Source organism: Hakea prostrata, chromosome 1 (assembly GCF_041222555.1).
Source record: "Hakea prostrata isolate BN-2017 chromosome 1, UWA_Hpros_2, whole genome shotgun sequence".
NCBI classification, from domain to species: domain Eukaryota; kingdom Viridiplantae; phylum Streptophyta; class Magnoliopsida; order Proteales; family Proteaceae; genus Hakea; species Hakea prostrata.
In genome coordinates, this window is record NC_142600.1 from 13,411,726 (window position 1) to 13,428,312 (window position 16,587).

The window sequence follows — 16,587 nt, forward strand, 5'->3', positions numbered from 1 at the left end:
TTTATACGTCAATGAACGCCTTCTGGAGTAGGGGATGGTTAAAATCATTAATGTCCCGAAAAGCATTGCTGTAAGAATAACATTCTATATCAAGCATAGAGTTATAAATACAACTTTCTATGACAAAAATGCAATGCACCAAACACCATGAACATCTTATTGAACGCCTTGTATATAATCTCCATATCACCCAATTTCAAATACAAATAAATTGCAGTTTGAACATATGCTTTTAAATCTATTGTGTTGGATGAAGCATCAAAAGGTGAAGGAGCATAAAAAGACACCAGAGCTTTGCAATCACTTGAGAATTCGTTGAAAGTGTTGAGTGATGAGTGAAGAATTGTGTGCAGAGATAATAATTTGATGGAGCAAGATTGGTTTAAATTAGGTAAGACATGTTTCTATTACCAACTATTGTTAGAAGACATGCTTCAAGCTGTCGAAGGTCAAGGAGATGGTGGTGGTGAACACACAAATCCACTTAAAAAGACTCTCCAAAGCAGATCCAAAGCTTAGATTGATACTACAAATGAAAGATTAGATTGATTTTTCAATCCAAAATGAAATAGTTTAGAGTTGGTTTGAGATGTACAGTAGAGCTCACAAAATCCAGATATGATTCGAATGCTCATGTGTAAAGAACGTGATAGACATCATCTGAGAATGAAATGAGAAGTTTCAACCCCCAGGATTCCAGCCTCAAACAAATCGGTTCAACTTCAGTATTGTGCATCAAATGCGTAATATTCAAGTCTCGTCCCAAACAAACATAGGAGCAATGTTTCCTACTATCCGGATTCTAGATTCGTAGGGTCACGGCTCGTGTACGGGCACAATTGAATTGGGACGCTGAATCTGGTGAAGCTGGATTGGGTCTAATGATGAGAGATCAGAGGGGTGAATTGTTACTTAGCAGGATCAATTCCTGCCTTCTCTTCTTCTCTACTCATAGCAGAAACATTAGCTCTTAGGGAAGCATTATTATACACAATCGGAGAAGGCTTTGAATCGGATTGCAAGGATTTAATCAAATCTTACACTTGCAATCGGGTAATCATAGTTGTTGTTTCTCGTATATTTCTAGATCGATGAACCCTTTGGCTGATCGTCTAGCCTTTTTGATGCCAAATTGACAGCATCTCCAATTATTTGGCCTACTTCCACTCCTTGGAATCAGTTAGTTTGTAATCCTGTTTCTTTGGATTCGACACCTTTCTAATGAAAGTTTCGTTACCAAAAAATAAAAAAATAAATTGAATTGGGATGCTGTTTGCCCAAATAATAATAACAATAATAATTGAATTGGATGCTCTACCCATAAGGTTAAGATCCTCTTACCCGCAGTGGCCAATGTGCACCACACAACATGCTTTTCAGCTCTGTAATTTCCCCTCCAACCAACCCTAAGCTTTCCAACTGATGTCTTGTGCAGAGGCAGAGCTGAAATAAACCATTCAGAAGCTCCTTCCTCTTCACGTGGTCGAATCCCTCTCTTTCTCTCGGCCACACAATCATGTATGTACATTTTCTATTTCTGGGCCATCCATTGCCGATCTCTTTTGACAAAAATGAAATAACACACCATCCATCCATCTTTCACGTCTACATAATTGGACATTTTTATTTTTTTAGTTCCTGTGTTACTAGCAAAGGCCATATGCTCTCGTGTCTCAGTCTTCTTATTTGTCAAAATCTAGCCCTCCATCGCAAATCCCCTACTCATTGGAGTAAAGACTAAGACAAAGGCATCAAATATAGAAGAGAAAAGTGACCATCATCGCCAACAGAAACCATCCATACAATCATCACAATTAGACGTCTTGCAGGGCCGTGGGATACTTTCAGATCTTGTTGAAAATTGATTCCTCCATAAACTGCAATGACCAAATGAATGAAGTTTAGAAAGTTATGCACATCTACTGTCTTGCTTGCTTTTCATTCTTATTTCTCAAATTTATCTTTTGGATTTGTACTATTTTATTTTCTTGGTTTAAAAAGATATTTTTGGGTAGTAATCAAAACCCCCAAAACAAAACCTTTAGAATATAAGCCACCCTTTTACAAGACCAACGAATGGTAATGAAATTTAACAACATCAAACCCACAATCAATTAGCATTCATAACAATTAGACAAGAATTTTCTTCTATTAGATACCAACCTTGTTGGTAACTTTTGTTACCTGCGAATATCTGGATATATTTGGTTTGAATGAACTCAGGTGCTTCCACCATACCCTTCAACTGTTCGACACCAACGAGTCATGAAAAAACCCTAAATCTTTCGCCTTTTGTTTGTAACTCCCAACCTTGTTTATTCTTTCCTCATAGAGTCACTCAAGAGGATTTGTGGCCAAATAAATGAACAGGACGTTGTTGTATAACAGAGGAGTGACAATTGGATGGACACTTTTGTCCTTGGCTCAATGCCAGTGGATTCGAATGTTCATAAAGAATACCTACATCTAAAGGGGCATATGGAATAATTTCACATCAGTAAAGTTTGAAACTTTGGACGTTTACGTACACAAATAACCAACCCTTTCATCTGATGATTCCAACTTGCAACCGAAAATTTCCCATCATCTTCCCACCTTTAACAGTTTTTTCTAGTTCCATCACACTAAAGCGTGTGCTGGATCTGATAAACAACAAGGTTATAAAGAGATGAATTCAAACAAAGCAGCTCTGGACCTTACTCCCCAACTCATCTACTTCCTGTCAATGTGAATGAGAATAAGATTTGGGTGTTTTAAGAGAAAAGGGGAAATTAGGGTTTAGGGTGAAGGGATAGGGCGGAGATAGGGGATCAAAGGTAGGGAAGGGGAAGGGTATTTTTGGTTCCTAAAGGGGTAGGGTTTGAGTAAGGGCTTAGGGAGATCTAGGGCTAGGACTTTCGGGTGCTGCCCAAGGGAGAAAAGTGGAAGAGGAAGAAGAATTAGAAGACGGGGGCTGGGGAATGGAAGGAAATAGGGGACTAGGGTTGAAGGGGTGAGGAATGGTGCCACAGGGATTGGGGAAGGGGGAAGGGTTTGCAATAGGGAAGGAAGGGGCTGTAGTGCAGGATCAGGGTTTGGAGTTGGGGGAGAGGGCTCCAAGTGGAAGAAAGAATAAGGGGGAGGTTGGCGATGGGGTAGGTTTGTACAAAATTTAAATGCTGTTGATGAAGGAGGGGACATTAAGAACTTGAGTTCTACAAAATTTAATAAACAATCACACCAATCGTAGGCTTTCCTTCTTAGGGAAGAATCCACTAAACCACTCCTCAATATCCTTCAAATCTCAAATTTTTTACCGATCATCAACCTGATTTGTATAGAAGTGAATGTCTCTACTTATAGCCTTTACATGAAGGATTTCCTTGTAGGACTCAACACACAAGGAGTTCTATTTGGATAGAACATACTCACACTATGACTCAACTAGGAAACTAATTAAAGAAAGTATTCCGTTGTAAGGACTCCAAAATAAATAATAATTGCAGAATAAAGAAACTCCTAGCTTAAGAAAGAATCCAATTTGAAATAGAATTCCAACTTGACTCTCCTACTTGGACTGGGTCTAAGCAAGGACTAAAATAACAAAACAAAAATAGACTTGGACTCCCAAAATTATTCTACATTCAACCATACTCAGTAGGACACCAAAAAGGAAGGCAAAATGACCAATTTGCCCCTACCCAGGTTCAGCCTTCCTGGAGGGGCCGCAGGAAAATGGCTTCTCAGGCGTACATGATCTTAATGGCTGTAAGCACAAGAAGCACCAGTTTCCAAGCCATAGAGGATTCAGATCCCTCCATGTGTAGTTCGAGCAGTGCATGCCTGCTAGGTGCGCAAATCCTGGGCCCCAACCACATGATACTGCACTTCAAAATTTTGAGATATAATTTTCTATTTATGATTGTTTGACTCTAAAATTTGAAACTTAGATGTCCAAAATAAGTACAACATCCTTTCATATGGCAACAATCTCTCACTTAAACAAGGACTCTACCATACCTTACTCTAGAGAGACCCAATTAGGATTCTAAAAGTAGATACGGAGTCCTAAAGGAAAATAGACTCAAACTAGTGGATCCCAACATAACTAAGAATCGTACCTAGACAAGGACACTATAATAACACAAGAAATACTAATTCAAATGAGAAAATAAAAATAAATCTAGGATCCAAAAAACAAAATGGATTCAATGGGGGCCAAACCTGGGAACCACAAAATTGGTAAAATTATCACAATACCCATGGTTTAAAAAAGGTTTTTCTAGGGTTTGGAAAGTAACCCTAGGGCCCTGCGAAACATCTAGAAACAATTTACATCAATTCTCCTCTTTTTGAAAGCATTCATCTCCTGATGAATGTTCCTGTCATGTTATTCTCGATCAATCCTTTGCAGATCTTCAGTATGAACTCGTCCTCAAATTTTGCAGTGATGTTGGCTTGGGGGGGGGGGGGGTAACAATGTGTTGTGGCTTGCACCATCCCTAAGAAAAACTCTTGTAATGTAGGAGTGCTAGGAATGAAGTCTTCAAGTCTTGGAGCTTTCTCTTCCAAGAACCTGAAGGGTATGTTGAATTTGACATGCTCAGACTCAAAAGTCAAAAGAAAAGATTCGATCTCGAATTTTTTGGTGGAGGAAACATCTTGTGTGTAATAGCAGGAAACATTCCTAGGTAGAACTCTGGCAAAGTGTTAACGTGAGGATTGAGTCTAAGGCCTTTGTCTTCAAAAACCAGCAAGGGAGTACAAAATTAATGTGCTCGAATCCAGTCATTATGCTGTCGTGGACATCACTAGTGTCTTTTTCCCACCTAGTGATTCTTCTTGTCAAGGGGTTGGTGGTGTATGCTCTACGGTTTTGAGAGCTTGTAAGGCAATGCTCTCAAAGTCTTCCTTACCTTGCATCCAATCAATTTTGATTGCTTTGGTCTCTTTCTCTCAAGGAATCCCCTCTTAGTGTACAAACCCCTGTCATCGTAGTTTCAAAGATTACCTCTTCGTTGGAGCTTGAAGACAATGGCCGTTTAGTCACCCTAATAATGCCGCAGCCCTCCCAAAGACGCCCATGACTTTTCCTCCAAACTCAGAAATTCTATTTATCAATTCAATGTGCAATTACAGATGTTGAAGGATTTATTTATAGCATCAAAATAATAAACAAAGTAACACTCAAACTAGCAAACCTAATTAACTTCAAACTGACTTTCTAATTCTTATTAGGACTCTATCTTGACTAACAACTTCTCACATAAATAAGGACTCTATCATAACTTACCCAAGAGAGATCCAACTAGGATTCTAAGAGCAAATATTGAGTCCTAAAAAAAAAATAGATCTAATGTCCAAAACAAGAAGTTGGATTCAATGGGACCCAGACCTAGGACACCACAAAATTGGCAAAAATATCAAAATACCCCTGATTTGAAAAGGGGTCCAAGGGTTTGGGAAGTAACTCCAGGCCCTGTAGAACCCATAGAAACAATTTACCTCACATTGCTAAACCTCCTGGACACCTAGACAACACCTTGACAACTATGGACCACGAGTCCAATGGAAACCTATAGTGTTCATTGACGATCTCAAGGATCTTATTCAAACAGACGCAAAAGCGCATGATTATTAAAATTTGTAATTAGGCTTTCTTTTTCCTATTTGGGATACTGGTTAGGTAGGAATCCCTTCCTTCACTGGAATCTCCTCCCCCAGTTGGAGCTCTATGAGATTCCCTATCATATATTCTTCTCTTCTTTGATACTATACGATTACATATCAAAGGAAAAAACAACCATAGCATTCAATTCTGAATTAAGATTATCCTATCTGTTCAATCAACTCTTTTCTGTACTTGCTGCTGATAAAAAGGGTGTACCCAGCATAAAGCTCCTGTCATTGTGGGTTAGGGGGAGGGTCATCAACTATGCAGCCACCTCCTGCTTCCACAGAGAGAATATTGCTAGATTGAACTCATGACCACTTGGTCACAATTGAGCAACTTTATTGTTGTACATGCTGCTGATGATTCACCTAATTCTACTTTTTTGACAGGTCCATTCCAAGGAACAATGACAGCACGATTATTAAGAGCCTACATTTTACATGGTTGGGAATGGTTTCTCTTATAAGGTCACAGTAATATACCTGTTCCGTCCACAAACATCAAGGATTTATGTATTTTGCTTCAGTATGAAAAATCTTTGAGGGAGATAGCAGTCAAATAGAAGATCATAACCAAAAGGTGCAGAGAGCATAAACTGTGCAATAGCTGCATAAGCAGGGAACAAGAACAAGCCAACAAGGTTCCACACTACAAAAAACTGAACTCCATTATACCTCAGACTGTTGAAAAACAGATGAAGGGTCATTTTCTTGAAGCATTTGCCGCTTCTTAGTGTTGGGTAGTATAAGAAGGACAGCTCCATTCTAGGGAAGACAGACATTAATAGGAAGGAGTAGACTTAATAGGGATTGCAAATAGAAGACATACAAGTTTAATGGATTAAATACAAAAGGAAATCTAGATCTGGGTTCACTAAAATCAAACAGAATGCAATTTCTTTTAAGTTGTTGATTTACAACACCCCCCCCCCCCCCCCCAAAAAAAAAAAATATAAGTAATATAGCAAATATTTAACCAACTTTAAAGCCTATTGTACAACTTTCTGAGATATCAATTAAAAGCAGTTCAGTTTACCAACTAAACCCAACAAAAAAGATGAATTCAACTCGACTAAGTCAAAATGTAACTGCATGAAAACAAGTTTGAAATACTAATTCGAACAAAATACTGAAGTTTCAACCTGTTATGCTCCCAATGAAGATAACAGAAGTGATCGAATTAAAATAAGACTCAACATAGACCTAGTCAGATTTTTATTTGAAATTCAAAACGAAGAACTTTACTTTCTATCTATGATAGGAAAGATAAAATGCATATATTAAAAAGAAATAACTCACATAATCATAGGGATCACTTGCAGAAAAGACTCGGCTGTATTCTCCAGGAGTCCAAATTTAGCCGGTGGAACAAAGGACCAGGTTGCCCCCATTGGTGTGGCCAAGGAAGCCTTCCCTGCCGTCCTAGTTTCGAGCTTTGCCAGTTTTGTTGGCAGTGGCGGGTCAGACTGATTTGACAAATTCGAGAAGAAATGGATAAACATACCTTCTGGCATGGCCGATTCAACAAGTTGCAAGAACCAAATTCTCCAGGAACTCCAATTTCAGATCATCCAAACAGCAGAAACACAACACAATTAACTCTCAGGAATTCCCTTTCTCTGCTCTGGACTAAACTACGAATAACCATTTGAAAACTGGAGTCCTGCGAGTACAAACCAAACAGATAGTGTTCCAACCTGGCAGCCTTAATCAATCAAACAGATGTTGATGAAATAAGGATAAATTAGCAACAGCCAAAATTAAGAGGTGATGTTGTACTGATATTATCAAAACTGCAACAGCCAAAAATTAAATATCAGGAGAACCGATGAACTAAGTTGACAATTAGCGTTTGTAGTTTTCTTTCCCTTGGAGGGGAAGATCTTTCAAAGCTACGGTACTCACCTCACCTAAGTCGTTGAACCGACAACCCTAACAGGTAATTTCGATAATCTTGTACCTGATATATGAAGGAAATTTCATCAGGATAAAGCCCAACATAGATAATATTGAAACCCTAAACAACGAGATGCAAAACCTGTTATCTCACTATAAAGAACCAGTCAGAATTGACAACTAAAAAAAAAAAAAAAAAAAAAAACACAGAAAAAAATGATCGAAATGCAACGCTAAAAACTGGAAGCACAAAGCATCAAAGCTCAAGAGAACGGAACCTGATCAGATCTTTCTTTGGATCTGATAGTGGGAGAAATGGAGCGGAATTTCACAGAAATTAACGCATTCGGACTATAAACGAGAGATAGTTTCTTTGGTTCTGAGAGTTGGAGAAATTGATCGGAATCCATAGAATTGACGAGTTAGGGCTATAAACGAGAGAGGAGATGTGGAATCGAGCATGATGAACCATAAAAAGAGATTGTTTCCGACGACAGGAAATAAGAAATGGAAGTTCAATTTTTATATTTTTTCGGGTACAAACTACAAAGGCGGGAAATTGGGATGGGGATGTCAGACATGCCGCCGAGTTGAACCAATCATTCCACAGGTTCCTAACCATTGGCTCAATTTTGAAATAGAAGTTCAATTTTATTAGGTTTGCTGACCGTAGATTTTTTCTTTCTTTCCTGTTGTAAAAAATGAAAGTTGAAAGTTAGAGCACTTTCTATCAAGGTTTAAAGTATTTCATGATACCATGTGATACTAGTCGATACGTATCCATATTTGACCAAACCGATACAATACATCTTGATACGTTTCTCTATTGAATTATACTAAAATACATTAGCTAAAACGATACAATACTTGATACAGGACGATACGTCTCTTTAAATTGTCTAACCGATACGATACTCGATACCGATACTTTAAACCTTGCTTTCTATCGGATACCTCTCATTCTCCTTGATATTTTTAAATGCTTAAGTTCTCTTTATTTTTTTGGTTGTATTTTTCTTTAAGTTGAGTTGGTTTACTCTTGACCAAAAAGAAAAAAGATTTGGTTCACACTAAATGGTCTGAGGGGCTGTTCGAATTCATAGATTTCAAATATCTTGATTCATAAATGCAAAATTTATACACATTTGATTGTGAAAATTCCTGAATTTATGAAATCTAGAGATTTATCTTTTTACACTAAAAACATGATTCTTTATATTTATAGGTAGATTTCACCCCATACTATAGAAAAGCTAAAAATTTGCACATTCACAAAAATCACGTCGACCAAATAATTTTTCAGGATGAATCCACATATTTTATTCCACAGATCTTATATTTAAATCCTCTCTATCTTTATATTCAATTTGATTCTATGCCTGCATGTTAGGTTTGCAATCCCAAGGCCTAGACCAAATGATATCGTACTTCAAAGTTGTACGTGCATGACTAAATATAGATGGTTTCAAACATTGATGTGGATACAACCGATATGATAGACATCTATGTCTTTCTCTTTTTTTAAAAAGCACATATTTGGTGAGTGTAATACAATACTCGATATGAGACAATATGTCTCTTAAAATCACCTTATAGATATCATACTCGAATGATATTTTAGACCTTGATTTTAAATTCTAGAGGAAAGAAGGTAAAGATAACATCTCTTCATCCACTATTTAAACTGCAAAACCCAATTTAAAATTTTTTGTCGATAGATGTATCAAAGTTATTTTCAAGTTCAGTAATAAATTTGATTATGGTTACCAAACAATTTATTCTGATAAAAAATAGTTCTCAATACTTACTTTTTCAAATAGGAAATGAAAATGGAAAATGATGTTGGTGATCTTTGAAGCCATGTCCATCATAAGATGGTTAAGAAATTCTATCACACGACTTTAGGTCATCAAAACCATTACAAAGATGATGCAAATATTCCATGAGAGAAAGTGTCCATTTACATATTAGGTCGACATGAAAACTTAATTCGTCACATGCATGAATCTAATTTTTTTCATCTAAAGCCTCTGAATATTTAATACATGAATCTAATTAAGACTTAATATATTTAGTCACTTATGTTTTTCTCTGCACTCTTTTTTATTAAGAAAATTATAAGTATTATTTAAAATTAATTTAAACTTGGACAACGATTTTTACTATCCATTACATTTAATTTTTTTTGAGAAGTATCAAAAAATAAAAAGCACGAGGAATGATCACAAAATTATATGAATAAATTATAAAAAAAATTAAATAAAACATGAGGAGTAAATTCCTTAAAAATCTTTTTAAAAACAATTGTATACTTCACCCGTCCAAAATGTATAAAGATCCTGAAATGCAAACCAGTGCAACAACACAATGCGACATTTCAACAACACAATGCGATAAGTGGAATATGTCAAATAGAAAGCAAAGATTAAAATGCTAAGTTTACATTAAGTTTACATTTCAACAACACAATACCATACAGCTCGCCTGGAAGAGGCTTGAACATAACTTCTCCCTCTTCTAAGTTGTGATCAGATTTTCAATTGTGACACTAATGCCAAACATTACCCCACAAATCGAATGAAAAGTTTTCAGAACAATGGGGGCAGCACATATCCTCATTCTAGACCAGGTGATTGTGACTTTTTATCCCAGTTTCTACCAAGCTCACAGCAATCTTCAGTGTCTCAAATCAATCAAATGCTATGGCATTGTGAAAAATCAGGAACTTTAATAAGTTAGCATCTCATGTTCATACACATTACCCAGATTATGATAAAGAAACATTCCTCACAATTTCAGTTCCATCTACAGTACCCATGCCAACACCTGCAACTATCTGTTCTATCATTATAAAAATCTGGATTGGTGGCAGGAAAAAGAAACCATAAGAAACCAGCCATGCCAGCTACAAATGCAACAATTGTCAAACCTGAAATTGTTAATCACCACATTACTGATATATCTGACCTCCTATCTTTAACAACAAAGATAAATTCAGAAAAAATAATGGATGATACAGTCGAAATATCTGTCAGACAAAAATAATAAGTGGCTTGATAATTTATGAGTAACAGTAACCAGTGTAGAGAAGGGGGTAGAGAAGGGGGATCAAGCTAGTGGTGAAACCACTAAAGGCTCTATGGTATTAAAGAAAATAGGAGGTGTATTAAAGATTAAGAATCAACATAAACCACAAAACTGAAAGATTAACAGTCAACATGAACTCTGACCCTTAAGTCTTAAGCTGTTGAGGAGGACAGGCAGAAGATATGATTTCATGGTGCTCGACTGATTGTTTCTTACCTGTTATTACAAACTTAAAGGTGAAAGGAGCTTCTAAAGGAAATCAAGGAGTAGATGTTGCTGGCGGAGTCACTCGAGACTTCTATGGCAGATGGATATGTGGCTAAAGAAGGAATCAGGACACTACAAGTCTACAACCAACATGGTATTACAAAATGTATTACTTCTGGCTTGGGAACATGGCATATGACAACTGCCACAATCAGTCTGTAGTAGCAATACAAAGGACTGAGGAAATGCCACTGACAGTGATCCCCATATCAAACACAATATCAGATGTATAGGGAATACTAACAGGGAATCATATGGTAGTGCTGACTGAATGGGCAACCTGGCATTAAGTGCAGATGCTGACCTGTCAGTTCTAAGGGAAAGCCCTGAACGGGCTCAAATGTCTTCTTTTGTGGATATTATAAGCCTTTTACTGAAGGCCTATCTCAGTTTGCAATAAAATACTTTTCAGGAAGAAAATGAAAAAAAAGGGGGGGGGGGGGTGTGGGTGTGTGTGTGTTGTGAATCTTAAGATCAAAGTAACAAAATGAAATACCTTTGTTCTGTCTGGACAAGGCAGGCAATCCCATCATATTACAAAATATATGAGCAACTATTGGAGCAAGGAGGTGCCCTGTGAGGAATCACAATGGGTTAAAAGTCATCGTACTAATAAACAAGAATGTATTCAGTGCCTCTTTATCTGCAACACAAGATAAAATTAAAGCATCCCTGGCCATCATACTGCATGAACAAGAGCATACTAAGCAATTTGCTTCAGCAACACCAAGACCTACTGAAGCTGGCCTGGAAGTCAAAACAGCAATCACCGGCCCTGATAAAAGTATTGTAGTTCTGCTAGACCTATAGCTGATAGATTTTATGTTGTAGGGGTGGTTTACAAACTAGCATGTAGACTAATTGCCTCACATTGTAATTTCTTTTCTTATCATTATTGAAGTAATATTGGTGTATGACAAATCACAACACACAACATTCCACCATTTCCTCTTCTCTTCTCCTCCTCCATCTTCTTCAGCCTCTCTTCTCCATGTTTCTACTTGTTTTTTGCATTTGTTAGCTTCCAACTATAATATCCATCATCCTTTTCCTTCAGCCATTAGAACTTTTAGCAATATTATAATATTATTTAATTGCTTTTGTTATGTCACAATAAAAAACTAAATGCCTTGATCATAAAATGTTCAAAAAAGTTCCCCACACAGACAATGTACCACATGGCCTCTCAGCTTTTATAATTATTTTCTCTTTCCTCCTTCAAACATGTAGGATGAATGTGTGTGATGTCATTTTCTGCACCTTCATTGGTGTGGCGGGATATTCCCCCTCCCCCCCCCCCCCCCCAAAAAAAAAAAAAAAAAGGGCATGGGGAAAGACCCTTTTTACAGAAGCTGATAAAAATGAACAACAAAATCTCAAGTAATTTCACACTGATGTAATGGCTACCCACTACTAGGACCCTTAGGTGCTGATGGTAAAGCAGATTAGAAACCATGGAAAAAGTGACCAGTGCCAAGGAAAATCTCTGTTGGATTCTACTAGGAGTTCAATTAGAGTTTGTATTCATGTAAAATTCTATTCCTTGTAATAGTGTACTTTCCACTTAATTATAAATAGAGGGCTTGAGATCATTGATCAATAAGCCAGTCTACCAATATCGTGTTTCAAAACATAGGCATTAGAACTTAAGTTCGATTAGGAGGAGAGAGAAAAAAAAATCTCGCTGAGAAGACCAGACCTACCTCCATTGCCAAGATATCTCTCCAGAAGCTATCGTTGTTGCAATTGTACCATCACCACTGCAACCGAGCATCTTCTTCATTTGCAACATCCCATCACACCTAACAAAGATTTCACTTCAACCTTGCTTCCGCCATCGACCAAAGAAACAAAAAGGGAAGAAAAAAAGTCCATTGACTCTGCTTGCTTCTTCTAGCGAGACTCGGATTTGCTTCTTCCATCGAACCATCGCCATCGCCTCCGCCATCACCATCAACATCGATTTGCTTCTTCCATCGAACCACCGCCGTCTACCTTCCATCGATTTGCTTCTTCCATTCTCGATTTGGGACGATGCTTCTGAAACCCCATTAAGCCCATCGCCTGCTCTGGTTTTCTTCCATTTGGGACGATGCTTCTGAAATCCCATTAAACCCATCGCCTGGACTAAACCAGACCAGACCTCCTTTGGCCGAACCATATTTTATTCCTACGAAATCCTACTTTATATATATATTGATGTTTCAGGAGCTCATACTTTTTAGGGTTTATTTGTAATTTTTTTATGTAGTTGAAAAGGAGAGAGAGAGAGAGAGAGAGAGAGAGAGAGAGAGAGAGAGAGAGAGAGCTCATTACTTAGAATTGTTTGGGTTGTTCGGCTATTGCATTCTGTGACGTTTTTGTTATTTCGAAAGGATGAAGACTGAAGAACTACAGACAATTTTGTCAACATGACAACTATTGATGGTACTCCTGTTCCCACTAACTCCGAACATTACCCCACTCTTCATCCTCTTTTAGTGAGATTTGATGGAACAAATTATTTCATCTGGTCTCGATTTGCTTACCTAACTATTGCTGGAAGAGGACTTCTTGGACACATTACGGGCACCACTATCAAACCTCCTACCATAGGTGTTTTACAGGATAAATGGATCTCGACTGACTCTCTTATTATGTCATTTTTTTTTAATTCCATGAATCCAAATATTGTCCGTGGATATTTATTACTTGATACTGCAGCCCAAATCTAAAAGGCTACTACTGAAACATATGGACAATTGGGGAATGATGCCCAGATTTATGAGCTCCGGAAAAAGCTTCATGAGACTACCCAAAAGGAACTGCTTGTGGCCCACTATTATGTTGAGTTGCGATCTCTTTGGCAGGAGTTTGATCATTATGGAGATTATCACCCCACTAATCTAGATGATGTGGCTACTTATAGGAAGCACATTGATAAGATTCGAGTATATAACTTCTTGGCAGGTTTGAACATGGAGTACGATCAAATCAGAGTGCAAGTATTAAGTCGTTCTCCCTTTCCTACACACTTGAACAGTCTTATGCCCTTGTTCAGTGTGAGGAAAGCTGTTGTTTAGCCACGCTTCATGCTCCTATTGTGGAGAAATCAGCCTTACAGTCTGTTAACACTAAATCTGATTCAGCTAAGGAGATTGTCAAGTGTGCACTATCACAAACCATATCATACCAAGGCAAATTGTTGGAAGCTCCATGGGAAGCCTGCTGATTTTGAGCAAAAAAGAGCACAAAGAAGAAAAGAAACCAAAGGCTAATCTTTCTGAGACAGTTGCCACCACACCCTCTGTAGACGTTGGTTTTTCACAGGATGAGTTCGCTACTCTGCGACATATTCTACAGTCTTCTACTGCCGGTACAGCCTCTACCACTGCTTCCTCTACCAACTCCTACCTTGCTACTTCAGGTAAAACTTTTACAAGCTTCCAAGTTTCTACTCCTTGGATCATTGATACAGGAGCCACAGATCATATGACAGGTTTATCCTCCTTTTTCTTACAATATTCTCCAACTTCTGAAAAGGATAAAGTTCGAATTGTTGATGGCTTTTATTCTTCCATTACTGGAAAATGGACCATTTAGCATTCTCCATCACTTTCTTTGTCTAAAGTTTTACATGTTCCCTCTTTCTCTACTAACTTGCTCTCTATCAGTAGTCTTACACGTGACTTGAATTGTAAAGTAATTTTTTTCCCATCTTACTGTGTCTTCCAGGATTTGGTCATGGGGAAGGAGATTGGACGTGGTAAACTAGACAATGGACTTTATTTGCTCGAGCTGATTGGAGGATCTACTTCCGCTCTGACTACATCTTCTAATCCGGTCCATTTGGTAACATTAGACCTTCATCAGTGGCACCGTAGGCTAGGTCACCCCCCTCTAGGAACTCTTAAGAAAATATTTCCTTATTTGTTTCTTCTTGTAATGAGGTCGATTTTTTTTGTGAAGCCTGCAGTTTTGCGAAGCAGACTCGTTCTACTTATTTACCTTCTCTTCATAATAGAAAATCCATTCCTTTTATGCTCATTCATACTGATGTGTGGGGGCCCTGCCGACGTGTCTATCACTGGCCATAGGTACTTTGTTACTTTTATTGATAGTCGCTCTTGTTCTATATGGATTTATCTTTAAAACAAAAAAATGAGTTTTTTTTATGTTTTCATGATTTTTATAATATGATTAAAACTCAGTTCAATGCCACTGTGAAGATCCTTCATAATGACAATGGCACAAAGTATATTGATGGTGAATTTCAGAGATATCTCTCTGACTCTGGCATAATACACCAGACTAGGTGTGTTGATACGGCTGCCCAAAATGGGGTTGCCGAAAGGAAGAATTGGCATCTTTTAGAGATAGCCCGTTCAATTATGATTGCTATGAATGTACCTGGCCAATATTGGAGTGATGCTATACTCACTACTTCTTACCTTATGAATAGGATGCACAGTAGGATGCTTGGTTTTAAATGTCCTAATGAGATTCTCCAAGGAGTCTCTTCTTTTATTATTCCCCCAAAGATTTTTGGATGTGTGTGTCATGCCAGAATCACAGCCCACCAGAGTAAGTTGGCTCCCCGCGGCCTACGCTGCATTTTTTTTGGGGTATTCTATCACTCAGAAAGGGTACAAATGTTATCATCCTCCTTCCAGGAACACCATTGTATCCATGGATGTAATTTTTAATGAGTCTTGCCCTTACTATACACCTCTCCAGGGGGAGAGTCCTAGAGGAGAGGTGTTCTTACCAACTCTAGATCTTCCTATCACACACCAACACAACTTAAGAGTTCAAGAAGAGTTTCCTGACTTGGGGGAGACTTCGGCCAGTATACCTGAGGACTCTAATCCTCCCCCTTCATTTTCTGAACCATGTGAAGAACCTAGTCAGGGGGAGACCACTCCTGTAAGACAAACTGTTAAGGTCTTTCAAAACCAAATTGACCAAAATAAGGAGGTGGAGACTTATTAGAGGAAGAATTACAACTGGCTAAAGTAGGTGGAGAAAGGTGATACGTTACCACTTTAGTCTCCAGCTCCAAAATCAGATTCTACTGTTCCCCTTAACGTATCTTCTTTTAATCTTCCTATTGCTGTTAGAAAAGGAGTCAGATCTTGTACTCAACATCCCATAGCTAAATATGTTTTCTTATAACTCTTTGTCTGACTCCTACCGTGCTTTTATATCCTCTCTGTCATCTATATCTGTTCTTAAAAGTTGGCAGGAAGTCTATGCTAATAAGAGATGGAAGGCAGCTATGGTAAAGGAAATGCAGGCAATGAAGAAAAATGACATTTGGGAGCTGGTTACAAATCCTCCAGGAAAAAAACTAGTGGGCTGCAAATGGATTTTTGTGGTTAAACAAAATATGGATGGATCAGTCAACAAGTTGAAAGCTAGAATAGTTGCAAAGGGGTTTACTCAGACCTATGGGATTGATTATCAGGAGACTTTGGCCCCTGTTGCGAAACTAAACACTGTCAGAGTTCTGTTGTCTATAGCTGTGAACAAACACTGGAACTTGCACCAACTAGACATAAAGAATGCCTTCTTACATGGGGAGTTAGCGGAAGAAGTCTATATGGAAATCCCAAATGGTTTCTCCGATGACAATACTGCAGGAAAAGTTTATCGGTTGAAGAGGTCAATTTATGGGTTAAAACAGTCTCCTAGATGCTGGTTTGG

The 16,587-nt window shown here is 38.0% G+C and overlaps 1 protein-coding gene and 1 long non-coding RNA gene across 4 annotated transcripts in view; both read right to left on the minus strand.

Moving 5' to 3' along the window:
* Window positions 1-747: 747 nt before the first annotated feature.
* LOC149027633 (uncharacterized) lies at window positions 748-8,097 on the minus strand. 2 transcript variants are annotated; one of them, XR_016172018.1, is made up of 3 exons: window positions 7,827-8,097; window positions 6,952-7,612; window positions 748-1,877 (listed from the first exon to the last, which is right to left on the minus strand). It is a non-coding gene; the product is annotated as an uncharacterized LOC149027633 (long non-coding RNA). The 2 variants fall into 2 exon arrangements; XR_016172017.1 differs by having other exon boundaries at window positions 6,952-7,669.
* A 1,502-nt stretch (window positions 8,098-9,599) lies between these two features.
* Window positions 9,600-16,587, minus strand: part of FACE2 (farnesylated protein-converting enzyme 2) — a 34,994-nt gene continuing 28,006 nt past the window's right edge. The window contains exons 8-9 of one of the 2 annotated variants that reach the window (XM_089164357.1): window positions 11,399-11,476; window positions 9,600-10,477 (exon numbers count right to left, since the gene is read on the minus strand). In XM_089164357.1, the coding sequence (XP_089020483.1) occupies window positions 10,344-10,477; window positions 11,399-11,476 (212 nt within the window). In that variant the 3' untranslated portion in view covers window positions 9,600-10,343. The remainder of the gene's footprint in view (window positions 10,478-11,398; window positions 11,477-16,587) is intronic. The other variant, XM_089164351.1, reaches the window with a different exon arrangement.